Source organism: Neomonachus schauinslandi, chromosome 10 (genome assembly GCF_002201575.2).
Source record: "Neomonachus schauinslandi chromosome 10, ASM220157v2, whole genome shotgun sequence".
Lineage (NCBI taxonomy): Eukaryota > Metazoa > Chordata > Mammalia > Carnivora > Phocidae > Neomonachus > Neomonachus schauinslandi.
In genome coordinates, this window is record NC_058412.1 from 71,049,872 (window position 1) to 71,066,171 (window position 16,300).

The following is a 16,300-nucleotide window of genomic DNA, read 5'->3' on the forward strand; positions in this document are numbered from 1 at the left end:
TGACAACATAAGAAAGCTGCATGAACACCACTTTTCTTCTTAGTTTCCAAATATTTAAAATGATAAAATTAGATACTATTTTTGTAACAGTAGAAGGACAGGAAAAGTGTACCTTAAACACATTTATTTCTTGTATAGATTTATTATAACCAAATTAATTTGAACTCTCCCACATGAAATTAACTTTATGAAACTGAAAGCCTCCCTGCAAAAGAATTTTATCTATATGTAATTTGTTTGGTTTCAAACATTTTAAGTATGCTTCCCATACCTTGCCAATTAGCTCTAGAAAAATGTCTAACTGCAAGAGAAATGACCCCAAACACTCAGTAATCAAGAATACCTGATTACCGATGATTTGACCAAGGTACAATCTTGAACTTCTTAGAACAAATACAACAAAAACTCTCTGTGTAGACTTTACAATTTTTATTTAGAGTACCCCATCTGTTTTAGTATTAAAATTAAACTGAAGACTTACTTGTTTATTGTCACAATTGATGACACTTCATGTTATTTTTTCACTGATAATACTTTAGCTATTTAAAATGTAGCTCTGTGTTTTTAAAAACATACTATTAGCTAGGTTACCACCATATCCAGTTCATAAAGAATAAAAATTTGGTTCTTTTATAAAGTCTTTTGTATATATTTTCTCTGACACTATTTAGTTTAAGCAAATAATTCACTTCTAGTTGAAATTCATTTGTCATTAAGAGTCATGAGATCCACCCAAATAGTGATTTAAAAAACCCACTTAGTTCAAAGTCATATTATTTCTCTTTTTTTCCTTCATAGTTCTGACTGGAGTTCAAAACATGCTACTGATTTAATAATTGATTCAAATAAATTTCTGTCATAAGTGTTAATTTGTATGTCCTGGTTTATATTTCCTTAGCCCTGATGCTGGGAAATTACTAACAATAATTGAGAAAAAAATCCTAAGACACTAGGTTCAGCTATGTGAAACTGAGGGTTATGACACAAACTGACACATTTCTGTTATCTGATTTTCAATCCATTTGCTTAAGGAATGATATGAGAACCACAGGGGCAGAATTTAAATTGTTATAAGCTCAGTAATAACTATAAGGACTTATTACATCTATCAAAGCTAACATACACATTTACAGAGCATCCAAACAGAGAAGCTGTCTCTTGTGATTCTTTAATAGAGGAGAGCAATTTTGATATACTGCCAATAGTTTAAGCTGTTTGGACCACTGGTTTAGTTTAATTTCTATTAAGATACAAATTATGCTAATTTGGAATCTTAAATTTGAACCTAGATTTGCACTTAGCCCCTAACATCATCATTAACTAACGTTTATATTTGCTTATAGTATACTAGTGCTTCAGTATAAATACTATAATTCAGTAACTAGAATGTGAGTTCCATTTTTGTCATTTTGTTCACTGATGTATCCTTGTGCCTAGCACACAAGTATGTTCAATAAATATTTCTTAAGCAGATGAATTTATTCTAAATCCACACCAAACCAAAATATTGACAAAAAAGATTTTGTTTTGCTATCTCAGTATGAGATTCCTGTGCCTCCTGCCCTCTGTTATACAATACTGTAACATATATATTGGCACAGAAAATTAGTCATTGTAAGGTGAGCAAGAGAGACAACTATACTTTAAAACTGCTGCACCCACTTTGGGTGATAGTGACTATTTCTGGAGTTTCTCTGCCTAAGTAAGTTCTCCTATTGCTCTTATGTGTTTGAAGGTAGCTCTATTATAATGATTGGTAAAGATGAGTCTGTGAAGTGATAGATGAATCTAATACTGGATTCTAATACTGGAACTAAATGACACCTAAGGGACCTTAATAAAACACAGAACTGACAATGTTGCCTCATTCTTTAAAGCCCTTCAGCAGCTCCCTCAATGCCTCATACTTAGTAGGAGTGCAGGTTCTGAAATCAGAGTTTCTGAGTTCCTTGTATGCCTTTTACTAGTGATGTGGCCATGAGAAAGTTACTTAATCTCTCCAAACTTCAGTTTCCTTATTAGGTAAGAATACCTCAAAGAGTTGTAAGGATTAAATGAGATAATGCACTTAAAGCACCGTAGTAAGGAACCCAATGCTAATGTTATAATTATAGGAGTTCAAACTCATTACGCTAAATAAGTTCTCCTTGATTTGGCTAATGCTCGCTTAAACTTCTTCATTTGGCTTGCCCATGCTAAATGACCACATCTACAGCTACTGGACCAAGGCTGCCGAATCCTCTTCTATAATCCTAGGCTTCAGCCATACTCACTGGCCTGCAGTTCCTAGCAGATACCCTCCAACAAGGTCAAGTATTTCCCCAACTTCTGAGGTCCAGCTCAAGCACCACTTTCTTTTCTAAGGGGCCTTTTCTGATCTACCTCTAAACTTACTTTGCCACTTACTTCCTTTTTCCCCAATGTACTCTGCATAATCTTCTCAACCTTCTTCAATTAAACTGTACAGTTTTTGAGAGCAGGGCCTTGGTCTCCTTCATCTCTGCATATCCCAAAGCACCCATACATTACTTGGCACCAATGTGGGAATTCAACAATTACTTGTAGAATAAACAGTTGATTGTTTAGTCCATTTAGTGCTGTGTTTTTTTCAAACTTTTCTCTAGAAATAATATCGAGAGAAGAAAAAGCAAATTTCCTCGTAAGTCTATCAATAGGCCCTAAAGCAACCTGATTTAAATATAAATTCTCTTAAGTTTTTGTGTGGTCTTATGTTTTCCTCTAAAACTCGTAAGAACTGTATATTCAATTCCAGGACAGGCCTGCATTTGTTTTTTGGTTTTGTTTTTTTTTTTTTTTTTAAAGATTTTATTTATTTATTCATGAGAGATAGAGAGAGAGAGGCAGAGGCAGAGGGAGAAGCAGGCACCCCGCGGAGCAGGGAGCCCGATGCGGGACTCGATCCCAGGACCCTGGGATCATGACCTGAGCTGAAGGCAGACGCTTAACCGACTGAGCCACCCAGGCGTCCCTTGGTTTTTTTTTTTAAAGATTTTATTTATTTATTTGACAGAGAGAGACACAGCAAGAGAGGGAACACAAGCCGGGGGAGTGGGAGAGGGAGAAGCAGGCTCCCGCTGAGGGGGCAGCCCGATGCGGGGCTCAATCCCAGGACCCTGGGATCATGACCTGAGCCAAAGGCAGACGCTTAACAACTGAGCCACCCAGGCGCCCCAGGCCTGCATTTGTTTTAACCTGGAACTCCAAGGCCCCTTGCCATCAAGCCTAAGACTCACCAGTACAGAGAAGGAGGGAAGTAAGCTATTAGCAGCACTGGAGAGATGATGCACCATATGTCTAAATCATTAGATGAAGGAGAAGTGCTATGCTCTAGTTATGAAAAATTGCGACTAAAACTAGGAGAGGGGTGCTTGGGTGCTAAGTCAGTTAAGCATCTGCCTTTGGCTCAGATCTTGATCCTGGAGTCCCAGGATCGAGCCCCATGTCATGCTCCCTGCTCTGCAGGGAGTTTGCTTCTCCCTCTCCCTCTGCCCCACCCCCTGCAGCTTGCTCACTCTCTCTCAAATAAATAAATAAAATCTTAAAAAAAAAAAAAAACTAGCAGGAGAAAATTGTGCAAGTGTCTGCTCCCCAAAAGAAGCAGCAGAATTAGGATAGAATGGAATAAGAGCAAGAAGAGATTCTAAATAAACCCAGAATTCACAAAGAAAATGTTCTCAAAATCTGTGTATGAACTGAGCTTGAAAGACTAAAGGTCAGAACTTATTGAGATAATAAAAATATGCAGTTTCTGCAATGCCTAAATGTAAAGAGAAACCACATCTACCCATGCAGGAAGGAGAAAATGGATACTTGCATTATGTTAAGCCAGAACATTATCTGAACATACCCTCAATCCTCTTAACTTCTTTGCAGAATTCTCTTCAGCTTTTCACACCCTTTCCCTCCCTCATTTTTACAGACCATCATCACACTGCTTCCTAGGCTTGGCTTAGTGTAGTTTCAAAGAGCCAAAATGTGTCTGATACACAGAAAAGACTTCTGGTCTGCGGATTTCTGTTTTTAAAAGTCACAGAAATGTTTCTAGGCCTGAAAGTGACAATGCTAGAAAACCTCATGTTAATACATCACTAATTTATAACATTAACTATGAGTAGGGGGCAAAAACTACTAATTCAGAATTTTTATGTACTTTAGAAAAGTCATCTACAGAATTCTGAAAGTTAACTTGCTGTCTTCTTAAAGTTCTTTACACTTAACCTATAAAAGAAATATTCTAAACTATATTCTAATCCAAACTTCCTCTGAAGAGGGTCAATAAATATTTTAGGTTTTGCCAGAGAAGAGGCATAACCAAGGATACAATACAGAGATCTCTGTTGCAACTACTTAACTCTGTTCTTATAGTGAATTTTCACATGCCTTGAAATATTTTTTTTATTAATTTTTCAACTATTTATAAATATAAACTCACAGGCCATGTAAAAACACATGGCAGGCCAGGGGCGCCTGGGTGGCTCAGTCGTTAAGCGTCTGCCTTCGGCTCAGGTCATGATCCCAGGGTCCTGGGATCGAGCCCCGCATCAGGCTCCCTGCTTGGCGGGAAGCCTGCTTCTCTCCCTCTCCCACTGTCCCTGCTTGTGTTCCCTCTTTCGCTGTGTCTCTCTCTGTCAAATAAATAAATAAAATCTTTAAAAAAAAAAAAAACACATGGCAGGCCAGATATGGCCCAAGGCCTAGTTTGCCAATCTCTATTCTAGTCTAAGACTTGAAAAGCGAACTCTATACTGATAGTATTACTAAGAAATATTCTCCTATTTTCAAGGAGAAATACACATAAGAGGAAATGAAAAAAAAGGGATATACAACAGTATACACAGTATGAGCCTAACATTTGGAGAAAAAGTGTGTGTGTGTATGCATGCAGACACATCTACTCGTGTATAAGGAGTAAAAAGAACCAAAGTAATTAAAACAAAATGTTGACGATAATAAAGAATAAGTTTTAGTTTCTTTTTTTTTGTTTTATTTAAATTCAAGTTAGTTAACATATAGTGTATCATTAATTTCAGGTTAGAATTTAGTGATACATCACTTACATTTAACACCCAGTGCTCATCATATCAAGTGCCCGCCTTAATACCCATCGCTCCATTTCCCCAACCCCCAACTAACCTCCCCTCCAGCAACCCTCAGTTTGTTCTCTATAGCTAGGAGTCATTTAGGGTTTGTCTGCTCTCTTTATCCTATTTTATTTTTCCCTCCCTTCCCCTATGTTCATCAGTTTTCTTTTTTTTTTTTTTTTTAAAGATTTTATATATTTATTTGACAGAGAGATAGCACAAGTAGGCAGAGAGGCAGGCAGAGGGAGAGGGAGAAGCAGACTCTCCACTGAGCAGGGAGCTCGACGTGGGGCTCGATCCCAGGACCCTGGGATCATGACCTGAGCCGAAGGCAGCCGCTTAACCAACTGAGCCACCCAGGCACCCCATCAGTTTTGTTTCTTAAAATTTAGTTTCTTTTTAGAAATGTTTTTATTTTCCAAATCTTCTACAATGAACATGTAATACTTTTATAATCAGAAAAAAATTAAATAAACAAAAAATCCTGATATTTGACCTGAGCTGTTATGATTTAAAGTAATGTTCTTACACACATACCTTTAAGGGTTCGCACCTGGTTCTGCTTGAGTACAGAGCTTAAGAAATGAGGTGATAAAGAGCCACTGAAAAATAAAGATAAGATAAATATGCTTATAAAAACCTTCATTTCACTTTTTATAGAACTTAGTCACAAATACAACTAATTTATACAATAAAAAACACAAACTATTTTTACCTTGTTTTCTTTGCTAATACTATTCAGTTTAGAAGAGTCTGCCAAAGCAGAAAGAGCATTAGATCCAAGATTAAATCACAACTATTTGGACGATCTTAGGCAAAATAATTAATTTCTTAGTTTCTTCATCTGTAAAATAGGAATAATTAAACCTCCCACATAGGGCAGCTGTGATGAATAATAATAATGCATTTAAAATGCCTGTAACAATAGACAATACATAATAGTTACTATTTGGTTTTGTATTGGATGCTTAAATTTGATATGATATTCATATAGGTGTTACCACAGAAATGAAAGCATTTATCGAAACAAATGTGTGAAGAGAACTGTATGGTAATGATGCAAAACAGATAAGTTCCTGATTTTATTAAGAAATATTAATGTCAAATTAAACTTGCTACAGTCATAAAGAGATTAGGAGTTCTGGTTTTGTTTTGTTTTTTTAAAAGATCTTATTTTTAAGCAATCTCTACACCCAGCATGGGGCTTGAATTTACAACCCCAAGATCAAGAGTCACATGCTCTTCTGACTGAGCCAGCCAGGCATCCCAGTTTTGGCTTTTTTTTTTTTTTAAATTCCAAAAATTAAATCATTTTTGGGACACACTACTTCTGTTCTTTGGAATTTGTGATACCATAAAAAAATCTGTCTTGCTAACTAAATTGTAAGTCTATTTCTCATTCATAGTTTTACATATACTATATTTCATTCTTTTTCTCAACTTACCAATAATGACATGAAAAGGCTACACAAAGATCTATTGGATGGAACCATCATTTGCCAAACAATGAAAAAGAAAAAATGTTTCTAAAAATATTAAGGTAATGTTTTAAAGTGAAAAATTATCTTTATGCTGTCATTTATCTGTTTTTAAACCACAAAATCATTTTTATTTAACATATGATAAAGCTAAAAGATATCATGAAAATGCAATCTATCAAAGGCACAGTGAAGTGCATATCTAATGGTATACAACAGTGTCAATTCTCTCATTTAATCTTTAATTTAAAAAAAGCATAGCTAAATAAAACACATAAATGACCATAAACAGAACTTACCATTAGTTTCTAAATTGTTTTTTTTTTAAACTAGGATACCTCATAAGCACCAACATTAACTGATAAAGATACCAAGTCCCAAACAATGAGGATATAAACTCTGATAACTTTTCTAGGTTTCATTTAATAAAGATAAACCACTCAATCGTTCTTGTGACAATAATCCTTCCAATCTACTAGTAAACAAGCTTAAAATCTCAGTGAGAAGATATATATTACTAATTTCAACTTTAGCCTTACTAATTTTTTATTGTATTTCAGCTACAACCACTCCACTTGAAGTTATTTAATAATAATTTAAGAAATTAAACATTGTATGGAAATATTGATAATTGTTGCAGCTGAAGAGTTCATTATAGTTTTCTCCCTCCTTTTGTGTATGTTTGAAATTCTCCATCTAGCATTTTATTAAAAAGCTTTTAAAATTTTCCAAAAAACAAATTAGCCATGATAAGGCCACCCTCAAAAGTATCTCAACAAAATCTGGCATTTTCAATTCAAACAAATGTACATAATAGAATTAAAAAAAAAAAAATTCTGAAGGCTTCTTTAGGAAACAGAAACAAAATCAGATTTGAGGTGTCATTTTCAGCTTTGACTTAAAATGGGAAAGCTGTAAGATCAATAAGAGTCACTGAGTTTGAAAACAAGAGCCAAGGAAATACATTACAATTATATTTACCAGCAGAAACAAAACAAATAAAAAAGTCAAAGCATTATTTTACTTGTCAAACATTTTAAAACTTGAGACTGTGAGCATAATTTTCAAATATTAAATGTGTTGTGAAAGAAAACTAAACTTAAAATAGAAGATATAAATATATCCATAAAAATGTTACAATGATAAACTGTTAAGCATCTTATTTTAAAAAGCTTAAATATACTTTTAATTTCCCATGTCTTTAGTCTGCATTAGTACTGCAGGCAATTAAAATAATTTAAACCTTTTGTACCTGAAATCATTATTATAACGTTTTGTAGGGTTTACTTATACTCAGGAGTGACTGTATTTTCCAGAATTTATGTTCTCACCTATCAAATATCCTGTTTCCTAATAACACAAGTTGACTATAAGTAAAAATGCCTTAGGTTAATGTCTTATCCATAAGTTATTCTCTATGCAATAAAAAAAAACCCCAAACCTTACAACTTTGTTAGGTTTTTCCATGTCATACAATGAAATCTTATGTCACCATTGACACTTATATGGAAGATTCTGTACCTTTGTGGAGATGCAGGAGGGGTGTAAAATGTTAATGCTGAGGAAAAAGGTTGCTTCTTCAGTGCCTGCATAAGGTTGGGTTTATATTCCGGATCAACACACCATAAGGAACCTTTTCCATTGACCTAAAATAAAATACACAAGAATTATTAATGTGCAACTTTAAGACATACACAATCAGTGCCTGAATGTTTTCACCAACGTGTGTGGGGGAAAAAAAACCCTACGGTATGCTTTTGAGTACAATGCAAAGGTTGAATTAAGCTTGCTCTAAGTGCATTGTATGGTCAAAAGCCCTGGAGGCAGGCTGCCTGGGTTCTTAGCTCCAGCACTGCCATTTACCTGTTGTGTGATCTTAGGAAAATTAACCAACCTCTATCTCTCTAGGCCATTATTCCTTCATTTGGAAGGGAGGGATGATAACACTACCTATCTCATAGGGCTGTTATGTGGATTAAATTATGCATAAAGTACTCTGCATGTTGCCTGGCACATAGGGCCACAGGACATGACAATCACTTCATAGTCTCTGAGAATGGTACAACCCCAAGATGAACAGTGAACAGCATAGAGGGCTGTACAATGTGGTCCTCCATATGGTAAGATGTAACAAATATAAGCCATTATTATTACTGTTATAGAAAAACCAGGAAGAAAAGGAAAAATTAAGCTTTCTATGCAGCATCATTTCCCTAAAAGTGGTAAGCAGTATGAGATCAGGTGATGCAGCAAAAAATTTTTATTTTTTAATGGCATTAACAGTAATGCTTAAGTTCTCATTTAAAGCAAGTTTAAATTTAAAAAGCAAATGATTTCAGGGGCTCTTGGGTGGTACAGTCAGTTAAGCAACCAACTCTTGATTTCAGCTTGGGTGTGATCTCAGGGGTGTGGCTTGAGTCCGGCACTAGGCTCCGCACTCAGCACAAGTCAGCTTGAGATTCTCTCCCTTTCCCTCTGCACCTCCCTGTGCTCACGCCCCCGCTCTCTCTATATACGAATAAGTACAGTCTTAAAAAAAAAAAAAAAAGCAAATGGTTTCATGAAAAGCACAGGAAAAGTCTCAAAGAGTGGTAAATCAACAACTGAGGTATGAAAAAGACTCCTGTAAAAGATAACAGAGAGGAAGGAAGAATCAGCCCTTCCCTTAAGATGATTAAGTTAAATTTGAGTGACTTTTAGATAATATGGCAATGAGCACACAAATCCAGATTCCATTGAAATAATCAATAGAATCTAAAAATTATGGAATTTTTATGATTACTAGAAACCAGAGAAACCATTAACAAAAGTGCCTGCTGAATTTCAAATGGGAGGTGCCTGAAAGAAGGGCTTGTGTGATCCATAGTTCCCTCAATATGAAGGAACAGCTTATAGGAAGGTAAGTGGACAAGATATATGAAAAACCTCACTAATATTACCTAACATGAAGGGAAGAAGGCCAGGCTATGAGATAATTCTTTCAAATAGGTTTGAAAAATGCTGTACATTTTACCTCCCTCCTTCTTAGAAGGTCACACTACATACCAGCAGGTTAAGGGATCTAAATAGTCTTGCTATCATTATACTTGTTTTATATGGTTTCCTAAAGTTATCTGACACAGAACCTCCTTCTCCCAGGTAGTAGTTGAGGAATTTAGTGTTCTGTGGAACACTTATGAGAAAAACTGATGTAATTAATGAATTCTTGTAGAATATACTTTCCAAATATTAATGGAAAAAACTACATTGATTAGGCCAGGAGGAAAAATAAATTTCCTCTTAAAGTTCACAATTTTAAGACTCCAGTGCAAAAAAAAAAAAAAAAAAATTAACAATCCCAACAACAACAAAATTCTGACCACTTGGAAATTTATAATACTCTTAGATTAAAAAGATATCCAAACTACAATTATAGATTATCTAGTAAATAAATATATTCATAAATCTAGTAAGTAAATAAATTTCATATAAACACAGTTATATGAAAACTAAGAGAATGTGGCCAAAGGCAAATTTATATCCACTTTCACTCATTTTTTTAAAAAGATTTTATTTATTTGACAGAGAGAGAGAGCACGAGCACAAGCAGGGGGAGCAGGAGAGGGAGAAGCAGGCTCCCTGCTGAGCAGGGAGCCTGATGTGGGGCTCCATCCAGGGACCCTGGGATCATGACTTGAGCCGAAGGCAGCCGTTTAACCGACTGAGCCACCCAGGTGCCCCTCATTCATTTTTTTTTAAAAAACTTATTTATTTATTTGAGAGAGAGAGTGTACGTGCACATGAGGTGGAGGGACAGAGGGCGAGAGAACCTCAAGCGGACTCCACACTGGGCATGGAGCCCTACTGGTAGCTCAATCTTACGACCCTGAGACCTTGACCTGAGACGAAACCAAGAATCAGACACTTAACCAACTGAGCCACCCAGATGCCCCTATCCACTTACATTCTTTTTATTTTTTTAAGATTTTTATTTATTTTTTGACAGAGAGAGAGACAGTGAGAGAGGGAACACAAGCAGGGGGAGTGGGAGAGGGAGAAGCAGGCCTCCTGCGGAGCAGGGAGCCCGATGCGGGGCTGATGCAGGGCTCGACTGAGCCACCCAGGTGCCCCAAGTTTATATGGTTTAATAACAGTATATTCCTACTCCTTTACCTGTGAGTCCTAAAAAAAATCAACAATAAGGACAAAATCAATTAATTCTGAGTAAGAGATAAAAGGTAATAAAGAACAAGGAATTAACTAAATTTAAAGGGAAAATAGCCCTTGTTTTAGAAAAAGTATGCTATCAGTGTATGCAGTTTTTAACATCCTAGCAACCTAAATGTATAGGAAAAGAAAAACCATAGCTGTCATATCATACTGTAATATAGAAAGACACATACTACACTATTAGGTGAAACTTTTTTCTGGCCTTCAGTAGCAAAATATCACATGAACTATATACTAAGTAAGTACCTGAAATTCTGATTTGTTTTTCAAAGGAAGTCAAATTTTACAAATGTATTTTTGGATGAAATTACTTAAATTAGATATGTTTTCAGTCAGTTGGCCCAAGGGATGTTTTTTAACGATAGGGAAATAAAACTTTAAAACATTAGCACCCACAACATCCTTTGCCCAACCCACTTCAGTTTCATACAGAAAAGATATGTATGAATTATTTTTCATATATTGATTAAGACAATTATTTTAACGATTCTAGCCATGTTCTATCTTGGTATTCCTGAGATTACACTCCTAGAAACTGTTTGGTTCAATAGTCTACTTTTTAAATTCTATCATGTGAATTACAAATTGTTTTGACCATAGTAGAATTGCTATTTCCTTGAAGTAGTAAATTGGAAGAACTGGTACTGAAAACCTGCCGTTCAGGGCAGTTAAGTATTATCTTGAGTAAGGTCTCCAAATAACAGTCTGGTTATGTTACCATGGCAGCATTTCCTTTCCCTGGGTCTGTTCACAAACTATCAGTAACAAGAGATAAAATTATGTATTTGCTAACATTATGTTTTAGAGTCTTCAGCAAAGAGGAATTTATTTTAAACTAATTCTCACTTAAAAACCTTGCCCCTTTATTATTGTGCTTAGATGACAGAACACAAATAATAAAGAGTTTCAGACGTTAAATATTGTTTTAAACTAAATTTGCCTATAACAAAATAAACCTGTGCAATGGAAACAGGAAATGTGCACTCTCTCATTTATTTTGCATTTTGGAACTATAAGGCTTCTGGACTTAACTTGGTAGAGAACCACAGAAGGTTTTGAAGAAATAAGGAATATACTAAGAAATGAATTTTAAAAAGATTTTAATGTTAGTTGTAAAGAATAGTTTGGGAGAAAAGGCAATGTTCACTATTCCTGAGATGTTTTTATGTACTTGCCTTGTACATTTTAATAGTTTCTTCCCCTGATTATCTTTTCTGTGGTTTTTAGAATGACTGAATTAAAAAGAATTAACTAGTCAAAAAAGGCATTCATAAGTCCTGTTTATAGTTTAAAGCATGAACTTTTATAGTGGTTGGCATGACTTCTTTTCCTGGGATTCAGCTATTGAAGCGAGTCATCACTATGCAAACATAAAGACTAAAACTGTACTAAACCAGGCAAAATTTCTAATTTTGTGTTTTCCAGCTCAAGTCAGTGTCTTAGTTTGGCTTTATAAAAATTTAGAGAAGTAGATGTAAGACCTGGATGTTTAAATATTTAAAACATGAAACCCAAACCAAAACAAACCAAAAAAAGACCATGTCTAACTTTTATAACTTTAAAATACCGAGGCAGATAAATACCAAGCCAAGATTTTTAGACCTATCTATTGAGAGTATTAACTACGGTATGGATGATAGGGGGGGAAATCTAATCAGAAGCTATCCAGCTGGCTGGGTATCATTATCACTTTGTAGTTTGACCCAGACCTTGCCATCTTGCCATTTTTTTGAGATTATCATCTATAGATAAGAGATATTCAACAGAAAAGTGCTGGCAAGGCTGCCAAATTCAATTCCAACATTTATCGGATGTAAGTATAACTTACTTGCCTTCTGTAGATTATAAGAGAAGTACTGTTATTTTGAAACACTGATTCCAGAAGTATTTCATAAATTTAAAAAAAAAAAAAATCCACAAGCAACCCCAATCCTACCTGAATGTATCACTTTCTGTCCAAACTTCAGAAATTTAAGCAGAGTGGCTATTGATTTTTGTGAAGGCCATCTCCTGCCAGTTTCTTTCCTCCTACCCTGACCTGTTGTAACAGCTTACTAATTTTTATCCCAATATTTACAATTTCTATATTTATCCTCATATTTTTTATTATCTCATAAGAGGATTTCTTTCTCTTTATCACACTCTCCCCGGACTCTGGACGGTATGCTTTCTTGTTTGCTAGCTCTCACTTCCTTAACTTTTTTCTTTCTCTGAGCATTCAAAATGCTCAGGTTAATTATGTAAATAATGCACACATTTAAAAATTAAGGATAAAAACAAATCCCTTTTGATCACTACCACAAATCCAACTACACTGCACATATTATTCTGCAATTTTTATTACAAACAATACCACACTGGATATATATCTCCTTGTACGCAAGTATGAATCTTACTCTAGGGGAGAAATCAGAATCTAATCCACTAGATCAAAAGATATGCACATTTCTAATTTTAATAATTGTAGCCAAGTTGCCCTCAAAAATGGTTGTACTAATTTACACTCCTATGAGTGGTATGAAAATATTGGTATTATTTCCCCTATCCTTATCTAAATTGATACTATCAAACATTTAAAATTTTTGCATTCTAATGGGGTACAACTGTTTTTGTGGGTTCTTTTAGTTTGTATGTCCCTGATCACTAGTGAGGATAAACATCTCTGCATGCTTATTGGCTATTTGTATTTCCTCCTCTGTTAACTGCCTATTCATATTCTTACCCATTTTTTAATTAGTTTTCTTTTTCTTATTGAATTAGATTAATTCTTTACACACAGTGGCGTACTGCTCATTATAAACATCTCCTATCAACTTCACATTTAATGACAGAATGTTGGTAGTTTGAAACTGGCCATGATGGAAATATTTATACCTTGAGAATTTACAAAAGCTATATCCCCATCCCTACTCAATCCCCATCCCACATATACCAGCACACCATATTTTGAATCCTCATCTGTTGGCTGCTAGTTGTCTCAATCACTTCTTCTTAACCAATCATTTAAGATTTCTGCAACATTTGATACTGTTGCTCATTCACACTTAAATTTACCCTCCTTTGCTTCCACTACAATATACTTTTCCTAGATTTTTCTACTGAAAATCAGTGCTGATGACTTCCAAATTTAGAGCTTTAATCCCACATTACCACTACTCCTGTATATTTCTAAGTACCTAACAGACAGTTCTCCTTTTATGTCCCACCATAAGCATAAACACAATAGGTCTAAAACTAGAAAATAATTAAGTGATATAATTCAAAATAAAATCCAACAATACATGTTGGAAAGAACATATCCAACATTCCTAAAACTTTTAGTCATCTGAAAGGAAAGTTTGAGGCTGGGGGAATCTGCTTCCAAGATGGCTTATTCACACAACTGTTGGCAGAAGGCCACATTTCCTTGACACATAGGCCTCTCCATAAGGCTGCTTAAATATGATATGGCATCTGGCTTCCCCTACAGCTAGTTATCCAAGAGCCCAAGATGGAAACTATAGTACCTTTTATCAACTAGCCTCAAAAGGCATGATCCATCATTTCCACAATATCCTCTTGGTTACACAGGTCAGCCCTATTCATTACTGAAGGGAACTCTACAAGGGCAAGAACAGTGGAAGGTAGGGTTCATTTGGGGGCCTCTTGGAGGCTGTCTATGACAGACATTGAACCTTTGAAATTATTGAGGCTTTTTTAATGGCCTAACGCATAGTTGGTCTTCATAAATATTCCATGTGTAGTAGCCAATGTGTTAGATAGCAATATGTTACAAAAGATAACTAATACAACCTCCTTAAGTTAGCTGTAAGATGATGATAGATGACGATATATCCTAATGTCTTGCTACTCATGGACTAATGGCACCAGGATCAATGGGGAGCCTGTTAGAAAAGAAAGAGTCTCACTCTCCACCATAGATTTGCTGAATCAGAATCTGCATTTTAACAAGATCCCCAGATATCAGTGAATACACTTAAGTTTGAACAGCACTATCTTAGAAAAATCCTTCAGTTACTTAAAAACATAATTACTTGCTCTTCATTCTTATTCAAAATAAGAATAGGAGAGTTCTGCTACCATTTGGGAGTATAGGAAGCCATTAGAGAACACAGTTACCAGCCTAACAAGAAAAAAACCAAATAATCCACAAAATCATAATTTTTTATGAGCTCATCTGAGAGCTAAGACCATAAGACAACTGAAAGAACTGAATTCTAAAGTGTGACAGGGCCTTGTTAGGAGAGATGGAACATATGAACTGTTTTACCTTTGGGAGAGCACAGAAAAAGTGGCAGTCATAAAATAAGGTTAAAAAAAAAAAGACTCAAATTTTTTTTTTTTTTTTAAAGATTTTATTTATTTATTTGAGAGAAAGAGAATGAGAGAGCACATGAGAGGGGTTAGGGTCAGAGGGAGAAGCAGACTCCCCGCCAAGCAGGGAACCCGATGCGGGACTCGATCCAGGGATTCCAGGATCATGACCTGAGCCGAAGGCAGTCGCTTAACCAACTGAGCCACCCAGGTGCCCAAAAGACTCAAATTTTAACAAATTGTTAAAAGCAGGGGCACCTGGGTGGCTCATTCAGTTAAGCGTCTGCCTTCATCCCAGGGTCCTGGGATAGAGCCCTGAGTCAGGCTCCTTGCTCAGTGGGGAGTCTGCTTCTCCCTCTCCTCCTTGCTCGTGCTCTCTCTCACTCTCTCTGTCTGTCTCTCTCTCTCAAATAAATAAATAAAATGTTTAAACAACAACAAATTCTTAAAAGCCAAGTGTGAGCCAGCAAGATAATTTAGCATCCTTGGCATTTCCAGACAGAAGGGTCTGCATCTACTAGCCAGCATTTTTCTACAGGCCTCAATCCAGTGCTCCATAGAAAGACTTTAGACAGGGCAGGAGACCTAAGAGAGACACCCCTGGAGATGGTGATGGATGTGCAGAACATACTAAGGCTTAAGGCTGGAACAAGGATATCAGGCAAATCTCATCCATATTCCAGGCTTTAAATGACCATAAGATGAGATCAGGTGTCACTGTGGGACAGTCACACAACCTGGCTACATGCTGGACAAAGCTCCACTATGAAGCAAAAGCTGTCTGCCACTGAAAGAGAGGCAAACACCCTCCTCACCCCACTCCCAGGTAAAGGATGGCTACTGCTGGGGAAAAATACAACACTCAACTATCCTCACACTTTACTGACACTAGGCAATGGCCATGTGTCATTAGGTAATAGGCAGGAAATTTGCTCATGCCCAGATGATACAAAGCAGAGATCTGCTGCCCCTGAGAAAGGAAATGGTAACTTACTTGTACCCAGGACCTCCCACTGATACTAGGCAGAGTTTATCTACCTTGAAGGGAATAAGCAGGAAATTGGCCTGAGCTCTGGAGCAATGCTGTCCAATAGAACTTTCTACAATGACAGAAAGATCATATATCTATACTGTCCAATATGCCAACCACTAGCCACATGTAGATAACTGGCTACTGATGATTACAGCTCTAGACTC

General features: G+C 36.0%; 1 protein-coding gene across 2 annotated transcripts in view; it reads right to left on the reverse strand.

Moving 5' to 3' along the window:
- The window catches only part of FOXN2 (forkhead box N2), a 65,947-nt gene that overhangs the window by 7,177 nt on the left and 42,470 nt on the right, over nucleotides 1-16,300 (reverse strand). For both annotated transcript variants that reach the window (XM_021701153.1, XM_021701154.1), the window contains exons 3-4: nucleotides 8,102-8,226; nucleotides 5,640-5,704 (exon numbers count right to left, since the gene is read on the reverse strand). In XM_021701153.1, the coding sequence (XP_021556828.1) occupies nucleotides 5,640-5,704; nucleotides 8,102-8,226 (190 nt within the window). The remainder of the gene's footprint in view (nucleotides 1-5,639; nucleotides 5,705-8,101; nucleotides 8,227-16,300) is intronic.